We start from the raw sequence: 17,811 nt of genomic DNA, 5'->3' as shown, positions 1-17,811 counted from the left end.
TGAACACGATTGGTGTGTCGAGTGCATTAGGAACGATAAAGTAAAATTTTTTAATTTCTCTTGTTTTTCACTAACATTGAATTTTCTTAGGTTTACAAAGCAATAATTTAAATTTATTAACAATAAATTATTAATCAACATTTCTGTTTTATTATTTATATAATATGTGCAATATAATATCAAGATATGTATCGAAATTAATTCTGTTTTTATCGTATAAATATTTTTCTATATTGAAAATATGTTTTTTCCTAACATCTCGACAAACTTCTGATGGTCATAAGTTGAGATATTTGTGTTATATATTTTGACAATAAGATCCTCCTTTTACGGGATGAGTCTCTGAGAGTTGTCTACCGGGGAATCTCTGGAATTTCGAAATATCCTGATATTCCACCCGATGTCTTCGCGAAAGAGATTGGTTCAGAGACAGTACGAAGAAGCCAATGTGATTGTACGTGGATACAGAAGGGATTGGCGGCAGGTCACGTCGCGCTTCACTTAAAACAAGTAAAGGCCGCGCGGCAAAACCGTAGAACGGAACCAGAGTGGGTAAACGGATAAACCTAAGCCGAAGGATCTCTGTCCTACTATATGATGCGCCTGGCCTATACGCGTTCAACGTGCAGGACATACCTGCAACAAAGAATGGTTATCATGTTTTTACGGAATATTCTTTATTACAGTTGTATGATATGAGTACAAAAATTTGTAAGGTAGCAATTCGTATTTTGCTGCGATTCATAAAAAAAAAAATAATCAATCATAAAAAAAATATACCAATACGTATCGCTTACTGATTTGGCATTTAATAATATTTAAATATTTGCTCTTTTATACAAGAGAAAAAATAATAAATAATCTTATAGAAAGATTATAAAATATCGAAAAATGTCTTAGATTTTAATATTATTATTTATATATTTATATTATTTTTATTTTATATTACATATATATATATAATAAAAATTTATAAACTATATGTAGATTATATATGATTACACACAGATATGCTCTCTCAGATTACTATCCTCACTTGATAAACGAGGGAATGAGTCAGCTCTTCTCTCTATCAGTAGAATTACTTTTATAACGTTCTCTTATTGCCTTTAGTTGCTACGCACAGTTCGTACTGAATCATCATATCGTTGATATGTCCAGTTTGATCTACTGCGCACTTATTTAAAATAGTGATCGTGCGAATTCATACGTTTTCCGTAGTGAATCTTATAAACTAATTTTGCTGACAGCTGCGAATAGAAGATACATAGGTAAGCTTTATGCATTAATGTTAATCGAAATGCCATTTTCATAAATTTATGGTTGAATTTAACGTCACTGCGATTGTAGATGCTAATAATTGCGTTTTTTACGCGCTTGAAAGTATTTTTGGCTTGGTAGTTATTAGTGGCATGTCAACCGCGAGCTACGTCGTACTTGCAGACAGGCAATTATGGATCGTTGGATTGGTAAAACCGCAGTCGTTACCGGCGCTGCATCCGGCATCGGCGAAGCAATTACATGCGCTCTTCTGCGGTACGGAGTAAACGTGGCTGCTATAGATATCGTGGAGGAAAAATTGCACAAACTTAGAGCCAAAAAGGAACAGCAAAAATTTCCGGGCATATTAGATATTATACGGTGCGATGTAACTTTCGAAGCGGACATCAACAGGGCATTCGAACAAATCGAGACAAAGATGAAAGGCGTGGATATTATGGTCAATAATGCTGCTTATTGTGAATATTCGCGCGTAATTGGTATGACATTACATTACTTACATAGATTATTACCAGGGTTGGGAAAGTTACTTTATAAAAGTAACTCGTTACCGTTACCGTTATTTTTTCTAAAAAGTAACTCGTTACCGTTACTCGTTACCAATTTTAAAAAGTAACTCGTTACCGTTACAGTTACTAAAAAGTAACGAGTCGTTACAATTTCCGTTACTTTTTTACGATACAAACTAATAAATTATTTTGCATAAGAAAAACTTTTAAAAAATTGTAAGCAAGATTTCATTCAAGGTTTATTACAAAATAAATGATTAAATTTTATCGAAATTCTTTATTAATTTTTAATAAAATTTGTTGCTCCATAGTATCATCATTTAAATGCCCTCTTTGTGGTGTTAATACAGAGCCACCGATGCTAAACATTTTTTCTACAGATACACTGCTTGGTAGAGCTGTATTATATTTAATAAAAAGTTTTTTAAGTTTTGGATAGTCGTTTAACATTTCTATATTACAATTATTTGATTTTAAAAACCGTTGCAATTCTTCTTGTTCGGATTCATTTTGCACCGTTTTTTGCTCAAAAATGAAAAAATTATCGTGATCGTCAGATTTTCCAGCTTTTGAAGAATTTTCAGTTGATCGGATTCCCAATAAATCCTCCAAGTAATTTTCAGCATGTTTTCTTTTTTCTCCGGTTAACCAGTTTAACTTAAATTTTGGATGTAAACATGCTGCTATTATTAATTCTTTTGTTTCAAATATTGTAAGAAATCTAAAATCAAATATAGTAAATTGAGCGACATTGTTTGTTTTATTGAAATTAATACTTTTGAATCAATAGTTTAAAATAAAATAATATTTTTCAATTAAATCCTTATTTAAAATTAAATAACATATGTATTAATCAAATTAATAAGTTACCTTTTATTTAAACCTTGCTGAATAGCTTCAACTAATGAATGGCAATTTATAAGGTCAGATTTATTGAGATTTTCTAATTTTCGTTGCAAGGTACTTAGAACTGGTAGTAAATGAGAGCTCTGCTTTTCCGAAAAGATAAAACTCTCATTAGATATCGCGCGTCGCGTCATCGCACTGGTTTTTATCACGCACAATAGCAAGAATAATATCTCAAATAAATCAAAAAATTTGAAAAAAGTAACGATAAAAATAACTGTTAAATTCGTTACTCGTTACCGAAAAATGTAACGAAGTTACTTTTTCCGTTACAAATAAAATTTGTAACGCCATTACCGTTACAGTTACCGAAAAAAAGTAACTGTAACGGTAACGGCGTTACAAGTAACGCGTTACTTCCCAACCCTGATTATTACACAGAAAAGAAAGAGAGAACGAAAAACAATAGAAGGCTCAATCTGTCGTGATGAAAGATTTTAAAAAATTTCATAAATTTCACTTGCAGATGGTGTATGGAAGTCATTTCAATTAATATTAAATACTAATGTCGCGGCATATGCTGCATGTATAAATAAGGCGGTACATTCCATGCGTGACCGAAATGTCGAAGGGCACATTTTTAATGTCAACAGGTATTATTACTTAGTTTGTTTGTTAATTACGATATGCACAAATTTTGAAATAAGTTTGGACAAACCTTTAACATAAATAAATTATTTTCAAAACAAACATTTATCTCTGGTTTTCTATAGTAAGACAAAAATGTAAAGAATTTTCCATGAAAAATACAACGACTTTTATTTATCATTAACATTGTTGGGGCCGTTTCTGGTGGTGGAAGTTCGGAGAGGTGAACACGGTGGAACAGCGTAAAAATATACACGTTTTTATACTGAGAGAAGCTTATTTAATACTTGAATTCCTTTGGTCTTTTCTCACTACAATTAATACGTGTCAACGTCTTTGATCACAAGTCGCCATTATGGATCTTTTGTTCGCTATCGATAATCCTTCCGATCCATTCAGTATAGATGGCGCCACTATACTGTGTGTGTCCTTACATATACTAGCGTAAGGACTAACAAACATTTATTACCAATTTGATAATATAAGTAATTTTGATATTTATAGCGTTCTGGGTCATTGTATTCCAGCAAAACCTTGTGAAGGAAAAATTGATGCTGCATTGGATTTTAATCTGTATGTCGCTTCTAAGCACGCAACTGTTGCTTTAACTCATACAGTACGACGTGAAATAGCAGACGTTAAACCTTTTATTCGAATTACAGTAAGTTGCGATCAATTAAATTCATGTCTCTCTCTACCTCCGTATCTCTTGTCAGAGGATTGCGTCTTTTTTATTAATTTCTCCACAAATATACTTCTACTCATCCATTCTTTTCAGAGCATTAGTCCTGGTATCGTAAAAACGAATATAGCTTCGCAATCGGAAAACATACGTAATATTTTTAAAAAAATACCATTTATTCTACCCGAAGACATAGCCGATGCTATCATTTATGCTCTTGGAACACGACAGGAAGTTCAGGTTTAATTTTCGTTAACGCACTTTTTTTCTAATAAAAACATTGTTTCACACGGTGTTTAATTCCAGATTACAGAGCTTACTATTCAACATACTGGGGAATTTCCATGAAAAATATTTTTAGTAACATCATCTTAGTACACATCATTTTACAAGAAACTTATACCATATACTATAAAGTAAGAAACTTGGTTCGCCTGAACTAAGCTTATGTGTTGCTTTGCATTTTTTGCATGAATATAAAATTTCATATGTTACTTTCTGTGTGTATATCAGGGTTGGGAAAGTTACTTTATAAAAGTAACTCGTTACCGTTACCGTTATTTTTTCTAAAAAGTAACTCGTTACCGTTACTCGTTACCAATTTTAAAAAGTAACTCGTTACCGTTACAGTTACTAAAAAGTAACGAGTCGTTACAATTTCCGTTACTTTTTTACAATACAAACTAATAAATTATTTTGCATAAGAAAAACTTTTAAAAAATTGTAAGCAAGATTTCATTCAAGGTTTATTACAAAATAAATGATTAAATTTTATCGAAATTCTTTATTAATTTTTAATAAAATTTGTTGCTCCATAGTATCATCATTTAAATGCCCTCTTTGTGGTGTTAATACAGAGCCACCGATAGTCGTTTAACATTTCTATATTACAATTATTTGATTTTAAAAACCGTTGCAATTCTTCTTGTTCGGATTCATTTTGCACCGTTTTTTGCTCAAAAATGAAAAAATCATCGTGATCGTCAGATTTTCCAGCTTTTGAAGAATTTTCAGTCGATCGGATTCCCAATAAATCCTCCAAGTAATTTTCAGCACGTTTTCTTTTTTCTCCGGTTAACCAGTTTAACTTAAATATTGGATGTAAACATGCTGCTATTATTAATTCTTTTGTTTCAAATATTGTAAGAAATCTAAAATCAAATATAGTAAATTAAGCGACATTGTTTGTTTTATTGAAATTAATACTTTTGAATCAATAGTTTAAAATAAAATAATATTTTTCAATTAAATCCTTATTTAAAATTAAATAACATATGTATTAATCAAATTAATAAGTTACCTTTTATTTAAACCTTGCTGAATAGCTTCAACTAATGAATGGCAATCTATAAGGTCAGATTTATTGAGATTTTCTAATTTTCGTTGCAAGGTACTTAGAACTGGTAGTAAATGAGAGCTCTGCTTTTCCGAAAAGATAAAGCTCTCATTGGATATCGCGCGTCGCGTCATCGCACTGGTCTGCAAGAGCCATAAGTTGATCAATCACATTCAAGCATTTTTACAACATAATAAGAATGCTAATTGGTCGATTTGCTTACGGCTTTACGGTTAAGATAAAAATTTTATCACGCACAATAGCAAGAATAATATCTTAAATAAATCAAAAAATTTGAAAAAAGTAACGATAAAAGTAACTGTTAAATTCGTTACTCGTTACCGAAAAATGTAACGAAGTTACTTTTCCCGTTACAAATAAAATTTGTAACGCCATTACCGTTACAGTTACCGAAAAAAAGTAACTGTAACGGTAACGGCGTTACAAGTAACGCGTTACTTCCCAACCCTGGTGTATATATATGTATGTGTATGTACGCGTGTGCTTGTAATATTTTATATACTTTGCTTAATATATATTTTGCTGATATCATTTTGTATATTTATCTCAGGTTGCAATCCAATTTGTTGCGAAAAGAAGTAATCTAATAAAAAAATTGTAAAAATAATTTTTATAATTATTTTTATTTTCGTGTTTATTAGCATGCGATGCTTTACACACTATCGCTTTAAAAACATATTAAAAAATCTAAAAAAATTTAAATTTGTGACATATCGTTTTGCTTATCGCGATGCAACGTTATCGCCAATACAATGTAATAGCTTCATTCAAATTTCGACAATTTCGTTGTTACACGCGATCACATTCTACTTGGTGCGTGACAAATACAGCGATGTCTTATATGATATTTACACGAACGATCGAAACGTGCATTTCCTACGCATTATTACATATCCGTATGCATGTTTCTAAACGTAAACTTCCGGTGATGATAGCAGCTCACATTGTACCGAGCTCGACTGTCAACCAAGGAGGTATTTGAGGCGATAGTTGAGGTATCAAACAAATTCCGTCGTATTTCGAATAGAGGATTATTTGATTGAGGAGAAATCACGTCGCGTATCAGCCGCGAATGGAAAAATCGATTTCTTCGGCGTATGTCGAATGTCAAGTGCTGTCAAAATTTAAGAGCATGCTTTAAATTCTAGCTTTGTGATTAAATTTCTTGCAAGGTTTTAAAGAGATATTTTAGATTTTGATTTATTGCACAGGTATTTAAAGAGATATTTTATTACACATTTGGAAAACTGCATAAAATTAATGCAATTAGGATTCTGCCTTTTTTTCCGTAGTACTACAATAAAATACTACATTGACAAAATTTTTTATACATTTGAATGATTGCGTAATATAATTCAAAATATCTTTTTGAAAACTATTTTGACATTTCAGTTTGTTCGCAATTTTTTATATAAACGTTATCTTGATATTATATTGAATAATAAGATTGTTATTTTGTTATATTAACTCTGATTACGCTATTTTTGTTCAATATGCGTAAAAAAATATTAAAAATTATACACGGATTCAGTTAAGATAATTGCGCATGTTTTTCTCTTACTTGTTATGTTACTATTAATAACACAAAGCCATGCAAATAATCCGTCACGTTTTTATCCTTCGCTTTTAAGTGCTCTTAGCTGTTACATTAAGGAGAGGCGGGCTTAAGAAGAGCAAGATTTAAAGCGCAGGAGAGCAGCGGGGTGATGATCGATAAAGACGTGTACTCTCTCGGCGCTTCATAGGGCTGTCTGTATGGACGGGCCGGTATTTTGGAATTTATATTAAAATATGTAAATCTATTGGCGCGCGGGCATATTTGAAAACAGATAAATTATGCCGGCCGTGTATTGCGTTCCCGCGGTAAAATATCGACAGCGCGTGGCAAGGGGTTGAGGCTGACGGCGGAAGCGGAGTTCCTCGCATAACGGCACGTTCTGTCGACCGGCAGAAACGCGATTTATGACGATCATTGTGTAACGATCATAAATTATTTCTTTATTTACGCGAGAGAGAGAGAGAGAGAGAGAGAGAGAGAGAGAGAGAGAGAGCGCTTACCAACAGCAGCATTTGCATTCATTGTTTTTTCCTGCCTTTCACGTCTTTCTCAAATAATAACACCTGATGCTTCCAAATTCTGCCACTCCTCGCTTATATCTACTTTACATTCTATAACAACGAGTTTATCTCGTAAGTTGGAATTGTCAGACATTTTGTGCACAATAAAAATGTAAAATTAAATATTTTAAATTATTACAGAGATTTGAAATGTCATTTTATAGTATTTATTAGTAATTAGCAATTCGATATACTAGTAAGCTGGAATTAATAATGGTTTGGTTCGAAAACTATTCCTTATTCATAGTATAGGCTATTATATTGCTTCGGAAACTTAAACTAATTTCGCAAATTCCTGAATTTACACGAGCCACTGAATGTTAAGGAACAAACATCCCGAATTTAACTTCCTTAAATGCGTTCGTAACTGTTTCTGACAGGGAACAACTCATCTTCCTCTTCTCTACTGACTCTGTATGCTAACACTTGTTTGACCGTGTTTCTGCAGTTCTCGCGCATTTGAATATGTCTCAAAGTATATTTTGGGTACATCTTCTGTAAGTCTAAACAATCGATGAATATGTACACATGGCTCTTGGAGAACATCGTTTGCATCATATCTTTCAGCCTCTTTATTTATTGACTTGAAATCTAAAAAAAATTAATCTTTTCTGCGAGTAACTACAAATATCGTTTTTAATCGAAACGTTATCATAGACGGAATTGTTTCAGAACAAAGCAAATGAATTATAAAGAAAGGTAACAATAAATTGTTCACGGAAGATATAATAAATTTTACTGGTATCTGTAAATCTAAATATAATTTGTGTATAATTTGTATGTATAATAACACTATATTCTTATGTTTATTTTTAAAAGAAAAAGAATATACAGGGATTTTAAATAATTCTACAATTAAAGATAACTAAAAAAAGTGATAACTTTAGTCTGTTTACATATTCAATCAAGAATTATTTTTTTTGAATTTTTTCCTAGAGCGCAAAGTTAAAGCCTCGCGATTGAGAATTGAAGCAAATGATTTTGATGCATCAGAAATTTTGACTTGTATCATTAAAGCGAGGGTATGCGAAGCGGAGAGCAAAACGTGGCGCGCAGCTGGATACGGTGACAACGTGGAGCCAGTCGGATTGCTAAGGGTTCGCTAGACGGATTCGGGGGTTCCAGCAGAAGGTTCGTTAGCGGAACACCGGCAGTGCAAACATGGCTTAAACCGACTGCGTACGTGCGTCAATGCGGTGTCAAATTTGAAGTGATTCGCGATGACGGCGTGCACGTGACGCGTTGGAACTAAACGCGCATCTTCGCCGACGACGACGACGACGACGATCGTTTGGTATTGGCCCGTGCCGTGAGCCGTACATTGGGCTTGAATATCGAACAAGCCCGTCTGTTGACTTATTAAAAGCCGGCTGAAATTGGAGCGAAGGCGGAAAATTCGATTCCCCGGATTTCGGCCGATTTCCCGTGTTCATCGCGGTGGTGAGGTTAGGTTGACCTCAATTATTCCGCCGCGAATGAAAGCTATTTTCCCGAGGTAACTATATTGCGCGGTTTCGAGTGTATTCGAGCATATTTCTGATAGATGTAGACGACAGTTATTGCGTTTATGTCAGTTCAAGGTTTTAAGATCGTAAATCTTGATAATTTTTTAATTATACTGTAATATTAAAAAAAAAACTTTTTACGAGGGGTTTTTTGTGTAACGAGATCCTTTAGTATTAATAACATATCTAAATTGCATAAAAAGGGGAGATTAAATTACGAATGTTACGTTTTTTTTGTTTTCTTTTAAATTATTTTTCCTTTGCCAAAAATGCTTTCTTTGATATGATTATATAATATGACGCACATAAGGATAGTAACTAAATCGCCGCAACTGCAATTAGCGCGTATTCTGCTCTGCATCCGGTTTAGATAATGCAGTTTAAACCGTGCGCTTTATGCGTTATCTCGTTGATTGCTCCACTAACCCCTGAAATTTTCGAACGACCTCTCATCGCCTATCATTTCCTTCCTTACCGTTGCCCCGTCTACCTTCCTTCGCATAATCTGCAATTGCGAAACTGCAAAGCGGAGAAGTTGCGAAATAGTTCCCTCTTGCCCGGCGACTATGAATTTAATCGTTATCCGCGCGATGTCGAATTCGACACGATTCGCGTAATGTCGAGGCAAGAGTCATTTGTATAATGTGGATAATAAGTCGGTGACAGCTGGGGATTATGACTTGCACCGTGGGGACTTTGATTTTTCGCCTTGTATTACAAAAGGGGGCGTACTCCTCGAGAATGAATATTATGGACGGCGCTCTTGTCAACCGCACGGGAAAGAGGAGAAGCTTTCGCTTCCGTTATATAAATCCGCTCGTTTCATTCGTCCGTATCCCGGAGACATTCATGAGGTAAAAAGATGCGCATAATGTTATCAACGCATTCCCGACGTGGCCGCGCGTAGTTTAATCCACTGCGACGCTGATCGCGGTACACGATGAATTCCGTCCGTCGTCGTCTGTAGTGGTTGTTAGTAATATTGGATGAGGCTAAAAAGAGAAATCTGAGAGAAGCATCATTTGAATAATGTAGATAAGTTTACTTTGCTCGGAAAATATAAAAACAAGAAAAATCGCGATTTCTTTCTCAGTCGGAGGAAATATTTACATGCGAGCGCCATGATTTAATCTATTGAAAAAGTACTGCATCTATTGCGTCGAGTAATTCATCAATGTAGTGAAATATTAAATGGAGAGAATTTAGATAAATTTTTATTGAAATACGACATGGATTTTAGACAGATTTTTATTAATAATTTATATACGTATATTCTATACGTGTTTATGTTTTATATTGTCATTGATTGTGAAATATTTGTTAAAATCGATAAAAGGGCTAAAGAAAAAAGTTTTCTCTAATATTTGATTATGTTTCGTATTGAATATTTCTAAAAACTTATTAGCTTGAGACTATGAAATTACTATCTATTTCTGTAATTGAGTCCTATAATGGAAAAATAAAAAAATTGTAGCCAGCATGCTTTTATAATACAGCGTTAAAATTAAAAAAATTATTATTGTATGTAATAAAAATTGAAATAAATGGAATAAATATTGTATACGAGCAATAGATCATCCAGCATACATACGTGTCGGATGTATATCGTTTTTCAATAAATCTTTGAATATTTAATCGTAGGGATTGAAAGTCTTCGCGACGTTGATACATAACGTTGTCGCTCGATCGGAAAATTCATATCGAATTTATTGATGAAGTTTCTTTGGCGTATCTTTGCCAACATCTTTACTTGTGCAGGAGATTTTACAATACTGTTATAAATAACGGCTACTTCTTTCAAGAATACGTACGGAAAGAGACCTCGAACTATTGTTGAGGATGATTCGATAATCTGGAAATTCGTGCTTTTTTTCTTACCGGAGGTAAGCGTTGATAAGAACTGTGAAACATATAACGATATATCGAAAGCAAGAAGAAGAGATCTTAACTTTAAACTATTCTCTAAGAAACATCCGTATAACGGCTGGTTTCACACTCGCAGAATTTACATATATCACTATATATATACAGGATATCCCATTTTAATCTCCTCAGGCAAATATCTCAAAAACCAAGCCCGGAAGAGAAAAATGTTTCAGACAAAAGTTGTTTGGTTTCGAGGGGGCCATAAGATGGTACCATTGGTTTGACCTTGAAAAATTATTTGAAGGTCATGTGAAGGTCAACTTTAAAATCTTAAATAGAAATCCCCATTTTATATTTAGTATTCTTGTAGCTGATATCGAGAGCTTTCCAAAACACTATGATAAAGTATTTTTTTATTAAGTACTTTTTGAGTTATTTTATATTTTAATCTGACATATTTTAATATAAAAAATAAAATATTTCGTAAAATATTCACTTTTCGATAATCTTACCGTAATACTTTTATGTACAGAATAATGAGACAAATTAATTAGTGCCAAAAAAACAAATAATTGTTTAAAAAAATACATTGTAAATAATTTTCTTAAAAACAATTTTTTTTTTATACTAATTGATTTGTCTCATTATTCTGTACATAGAAGTATTACGGTAAGATTATCAAAAACTAAATATTTTACGAGATATTTAATTTTTTATATCAAAATATGTCAGATTAAAATATAAAATAACTCAAAAAGTACTTAATAAAAAAATACTTAATTATAGTGGTTTGGAAAGCTCTCGATGTCAGCTACAAGAATACTAAATAAAAAATGGGGGTTTCCATCTAAGATTTTAAAGTTGACCTTCACATGACTTTCAAATGATTTTCCAAGGTCAAATCATTGTCACCATCTTATGGCCTCCTCGAAACCAAACAACTTTTGTCTGAAACATTTTTCTCTTCCGGGCTTGGTTTTTGAGATATTTGCCTGAGGAAGTTAAAATGGAACACCCTGTATATAAGAAACAACCAGTAAGAGCGTTAAGCATTCATATCCACAATTGAATAGAGACAAAGCATAATTTTACGTGTATATCTACTCGTTCGAATAGCGGTAATGCCCTATCAACGTATATAAACAAAGAAGTTTATCACCGCGAGGCTATCGTTATCGCCGTAAACGACTTGCCGCAAGAGTATTTCCGCTTATTTCATATTCAGCCATTCGTGTAGGTGGATGACGACAACGAGATGGCACCGTTAACGACACCGCGCGAACGTCTTCTCCATAGGGTTCGCTTAACTCCGGCGCACTCTCTGCTCCGTAGGAACCGCTGTTACGAGGACGAGCGTCTGTGCGCGATGTAACGACGCCGGTCGTGATTTAAACGATATATCAACTCGTCGGTTGCGAGGCGCGTGTGTCCAGGCATTATCATCGTCATTACGGCCATTATCGCGCGAAATGATAACATTCATCCCGCTCCTTCCCACGTTTTCACGTGCTCAGTCGCCATCAGGCCTCGATCTGTTCACGAAAATCAAGTTATACGGAGCGCTTTATTAGCAAATTGCGACCTAAATGACGTCTAGACAAGTCTGTTGTCCATTTCTATCTCGTTTGTGTGTGATTGATCGATTCGTGTGTGTGTGTGTGTGTGTGTGTGTGTGTGTGTGTGTGTGTGTGTGTGTGCTTCGTCATTTTATCACCCACAAAATGATTTACCTTAATTTAATAATTAGGTTAGAAATATTTCTTTGGTAGAATCGATAAGTGAATCTGTTTTAACGATTTGAAAAGCGTTGAAGTTTGATATAAGTGTTGATATAAACGTTTTGTTCGAACGCATACATTTTAATTTGATGTCAACTATTGTAAGATTATAATTAATACAACTTGCAACAATACATTCAAAAATATTTATATCCTCTTTTTCGACATTTTACAATGCTTCTCGTTATTCTTGAAAGAAATGTTTTTTTTCTACAGCAGATTGTTACGATGTAGTTCATGAAGCATCGTATATGGAGAAATCGCATGTGGAAGCTATTTTTTATATACGAATAATCAATCTCTAATGCGTTAATCTCAATATCGTTATTTGTTGGAGTCTCCTTCTTTTCTTTTTATCAAAATTAGTCATATTCCTTTATGAAAAAAATGTTCACGTGAGTCATTTTGCTCGGAGAAAAGATTCTAGGATACCTAGAGGGTGAATGACGTTGACGTATTGAAAAGGAACGATGCTCTTTCTCACAGAGCAAAGGAAACGAATGCTCGATCTCTGTCGACTTAACGAGACAACGAATACCGCATTGTCTTCCGCGAACGATGTAAACGCGGTCACCAATTCCACCATTGGCTCGATTCTTTTCGCCATTTTCAAAGTCTTCTTTTTCAGGCAAAACAGCGCGGATGATTGATATCTATCGTTCCATTCGAATTTTCTATAAATTTCAATTTATTTCTCCATTTAATACATTTATACTCTTTCTCAGGGTTGGGAAGTAACGCGTTACTTGTAACGCCGTTACCGTTACAGTTACTTTTTTTCGGTAACTGTAACGGTAATGGCGTTACAAATTTTATTTGTAACGGAAAAAGTAACTTCGTTACATTTTTCGGTAACGAGTAACGAATTTAACAGTTACTTTTATCGTTACTTTTTTCAAATTTTTTGATTTATTTAAGATATTATTCTTGCTATTGTGCGTGATAAAATTTTTATCTTAACCGTAAAGCCGTAAGCAAATCGACCAATTAGCATTCTTATTATGTTGTAAAAATGCTTGAATGTGATTGATCAACTTATGGCTCTTGCAGACCAGTGCGATGACGCGACGCGCGATATCCAATGAGAGTTTTATCTTTTCGGAAAAGCAGAGCTCTCATTTACTACCAGTTCTAAGTACCTTGCAACGAAAATTAGAAAATCTCAATAAATCTGACCTTATAGATTGCCATTCATTAGTTGAAGCTATTCAGCAAGGTTTAAATAAAAAGTAATTTATTAATTTGATTAATACATATGTTATTTAATTTTAAATAAGGATTTAATTGAAAAATATTATTTTATTTTAAACTATTGATTCAAAAGTATTAATTTCAATAAAACAAACAATGTCGCTTAATTTACTATATTTGATTTTAAATTTCTTACAATATTTGAAACAAAAGAATTAATAATAGCAGCATGTTTACATCCAAAATTTAAGTTAAACTGGTTAACCGGAGAAAAAAGAAAACGTGCTGAAAATTACTTGGAGGATTTATTGGGAATCCGATCAACTGAAAATTCTTCAAAAGCTGGGAAATCTGACGATCACGATGATTTTTTAATTTTTGAGCAAAAAACGGTGCAAAATGAATCTGAACAAGAAGAATTGCAACGGTTTTTAAAATCAAATAATTGTAATATAGAAATGTTAAACGACTATCCAAAACTTAAAAAACTTTTTATTAAATATAATACAGCTCTACCAAGCGGTGCATCTGTAGAAAGAATGTTTAGCATCGGTGGCTCTGTATTAACACCACAAAGAGGGCATTTAAATGATGATACTATGGAGCAAACAAATTTTATTAAAATTTAATAGAGAATTTCGATAAAATTTAATCATTTATTTTGTAATAAACCTTGAATGAAATCTTGCTTACAATTTTTTAAAAGTTTTTCTTATGCAAAATAATTTATTAGTTTGTATTGTAAAAAAGTAACGGAAATTGTAACGACTCGTTACTTTTTAGTAACTGTAACGGTAACGAGTTACTTTTTAAAATTAGTAACGAGTAACGGTAACGAGTTACTTTTTAGAAAAAATAACGGTAACGGTAACGAGTTACTTTTATAAAGTAACTTTCCCAACCCTGCTCTTTCTATATATAAAGCTAAAAGAATCCTTTTCCATTGTATATTGCTGTATTTTTATGATTTATTAATATCTAATTTATATATACCTTTTTTCGGTAAATTTATATTTTTAAATTAAATTTGTTTTCTTAGATTTATGTATACACTTATTAATTTATATATATATATATATTAATTTATAAATACATACCTTTTTAAATTTTTTATAATATTCACAATTATATATATCAAAGATGATTGTTATAGAAAAAATTGGCTTTGAATTTTTTTGATACTTTTACAATTCGCAACAAGACAGTTGTTAATATCAGTTTAATCTAGATTCGTATCCGATCATTGTTATCATCGATTCATAACCGATCATTTAGACGCGAAGTACACGATTGAAAGTTTGGCAAACGTATGAGGACGAGGATGAGGCTCGTCGAAGCTCGCTGAAGCTTTCGCGGCTTGCTTGCTGACTCTGCCGTGCGTCTTATCCGCACGGCAATCCAAACTTTGCTAAGTCAATAGCGACGACCCTCCACGGATGAGAGGCTTCTGCGTCATGCCCTTCGATTAGTTTCGTTCCAGAGTCCCGATACTACCGGCGCAGAAACTTACGAGTCGTCACGACCGAGTGGTTTGTCTTTCTTCGACTTCGACCGAAGGCTTTTCTTCCTTTACTTCGCTCCGTTATACTTGCCACACTATCGCCGCGTCAATTCGCGAAAGAAATAAAATGGTTTTGCGTCCTTCGGTGGTTAAAAAGATCGTGGAAAGTACTTCGTTGCAACGTATCGGTATTGTTATTGAATTTTGTGGCGAATCGGGGAATTTGTCTTTACAGTTTGTAAAAAATTTGCATTGTATAATTTATAATTATACATATATACATTTATATATTTTTATATAAGCATTATATTGTATATATGAGAAATATATAACACATCACAGTTTTGATAATTAAAAATTATTGCGCATTAATTGTTCGTTAGATGATTCAGTATTGTTCTTCAAATATTTTAGCGAAAGAAAAGTTCGTCCTCTTCTTCGGCCACTTTCTACATCCGATGATTAAAGACGTGACGTGACTGAAGCAACGAAATGCACGAAAGAACACAAGGGAATACGTGGCCTGTATAGAAGAAGACGTAAGTTTCTTAAGCGCGTAATGCCGAATGTCTTTCGGGATTTCTTGCGCGTGGAAGATAAAGGAAGAAAGTCGATGTAACAAAGTTAGTCGTGTAAAGGGGTTTGTAGACCGAACTCCTTCACACCGCTGATTGCAGTCCGCGTCACAAAGACCCGCGACGAGAGATAAATGCTGTTGGCTGTCTCTTTACAGGTCTCTACTCATTAACGGCGACGATAAGTTTAACGACTCTGCCTTGATGTTTCTTCAGCCGAGTCTTCAAGCGCTGCACACGCAATTTCAAATGTCGGCGCTTTTACAGCAAGATCGTACTAAAGGAGCCTTGTGTAAGAGAAGTTCTGTGCACAGCGAGATATTTTATAATTGCTTGTGTTGGATATTCACATTAATTTGTTTTTCGACAAAATTTATTTATTGTACATTTTTAAATTAATCTCTAATATACATGTATAAGATCACAAAAATATTTGAAGAGACAATTGCATTTTACAATTAAATTTAAATTGATATATGTAATGAAGTATACCATTACAATAATTACAATAATTATGTGTTCAGCATCATATAATTATTGTAGAAAATAATACAATAATCTCCTACATTTTATTTTTTATTAGACAATCAGCTTTTCATTAAGTGTTACGCGTAAATAAGCACAATGCAATGCAAATTAGATTCCTTACACATAGCTCGAATACTACGCTGTTTAAATGGCTTTGTCTCTAAAGCCTCATCATTTATTTCGTCATGTTGATGGCTGTATTCGTTTGTTAATGATACTTGCCAATAATAGTTTAGGCTGTTTATATCAAAAGAAAATTAGACTTTAATCCATTAACGGATATGTTAAATCGTTTTTGCTGCGACTCTGTTATCTATTCGTACCATCCGGATTTAATTGCATATAATTAAGCCGCGTTTTATCCCCTTTTGTGCATCGAACGTATTTATGCGCTTGTAACGACGTTCAATCTCATTATAATATCAAAAGTGGCACGTATTTTACGTTTACTAAACGGCAGTCTCTCTCTCTCTCTCTCTCTCTCTCTCTCTCAGCCTATAGTTAACGCGGCAACTGAAAAGCGCTTGATGATTTAACCAATAATTCGTTCACGCGTTTCAAAAGCTATAATATCTGTTATTTTGTTGTGTAGAAAAGTTGGGCGTTTCATCGCTCTCATGCGCAATCAATAGGCTTCTGGTATGTATGTGTGTGTACAGGTTATTCCGTAAATTGGTAAATCCATAAAATAGCTGTTTCCAATATGTATTTTTTATAGATCAATTTTAGTTACAATTAAAGCTTAATAACTGCCCGCGATAAAGTGTTTAATACTCTTAAACGTTATAATAATTATAACATTATAAGAGTCATTTGCGTTGATTATTTAATCATATTAGAGATATGTCGAAATAAATGGATAATGAAAAATTATATTGTTTTACGTTATTCATTTCTACCGTTGATTCACAAGCATCAATTAAATACAATATGTAAATAAAAGATAAGTTTTGAGTAAATTTTGAAAATTATTAATATATTATAAAATATCTCTTGAATGCATTTTAAATTAAAATTATATGCGATTGTTGAGAGAAATATAAATGAGATATATAGAAAAATTTGTAGTTTTTAATCAAAACCTTTTCTATATCTCACGCAAATTGAATGATCGGCGAATTACATGGAAAAGAAAAGCAAAGCGATAAATGTACCATCCCTTTTCTTATACGTCTTCGCTGTATTTGTATACAGCAATAAGAAAACTTTTGTGGACGGGGCGATGCGTATACGTCGGGGGAACAAAAGCTATGCATAGATTTACATCGCGGACGCCCCGCGTTCGATTCACCCCGTGGCAAGAAGCTTTATGGTCGTCCCGGTACTCCCGGAGGCTCAACCGCACCGATTTGTCGGGAAACCGTCGAATCTTCAGGGACAGGCGAATTATTATTCGGGAACATCGATCGTTTTGACGGCCACGCTG

The 17,811-nt window shown here is 33.4% G+C and overlaps 1 protein-coding gene across 6 annotated transcripts; it reads left to right on the top strand.

Annotated features, from left to right (window-relative positions):
* Nucleotides 1–1,125: 1,125 nt before the first annotated feature.
* Nucleotides 1,126–17,213, top strand: LOC138941687 (farnesol dehydrogenase). 6 transcript variants are annotated; one of them, XR_011448187.1, is made up of 7 exons: nt 1,126–1,271; nt 1,444–1,760; nt 3,163–3,289; nt 3,789–3,945; nt 4,063–4,206; nt 4,273–4,382; nt 8,459–8,547. XR_011448187.1 is itself a non-coding variant. In XM_070311535.1 (6 exons), exons 2-6 carry the CDS (start codon nt 1,454–1,456, stop codon nt 4,312–4,314), a joined length of 777 nt encoding a protein of 258 aa, XP_070167636.1. In that variant the 5' UTR covers nt 1,126–1,271; nt 1,385–1,453; the 3' UTR covers nt 4,315–4,707. The 6 variants fall into 6 exon arrangements, 2 of the variants coding, with proteins under 2 accessions (XP_070167636.1, XP_070167637.1); XR_011448188.1 differs by having other exon boundaries at nt 1,402–1,760; XR_011448186.1 differs by having other exon boundaries at nt 1,385–1,760.
* The last annotated feature ends 598 nt before the right edge of the window (nt 17,214–17,811 follow it).

Source organism: Polyergus mexicanus, unplaced genomic scaffold (genome assembly GCF_030449975.1).
Source record: "Polyergus mexicanus isolate NDT 795.1 unplaced genomic scaffold, iyPolMexi1.0 SCAF_20, whole genome shotgun sequence".
NCBI lineage: Eukaryota > Metazoa > Arthropoda > Insecta > Hymenoptera > Formicidae > Polyergus > Polyergus mexicanus.
This window is presented reverse-complemented; position numbering and strand designations above follow the sequence as displayed.

Bases quoted from the DNA above. Each gene is read 5' to 3' on its own strand.
- LOC138941687 (XM_070311535.1), top strand. From the start codon at position 1,454: ATGGATCGTTGGATTGGTAAAACCGCAGTCGTTACCGGCGCTGCATCC. The intron at 1,761-3,162 runs GTATGACATTAC...TTTCACTTGCAG, and splicing joins TGAATATTCGCGCGTAATTG to ATGGTGTATGGAAGTCATTT. The intron at 4,207-4,272 runs GTTTAATTTTCG...GTTTAATTCCAG, and splicing joins GAACACGACAGGAAGTTCAG to ATTACAGAGCTTACTATTCA.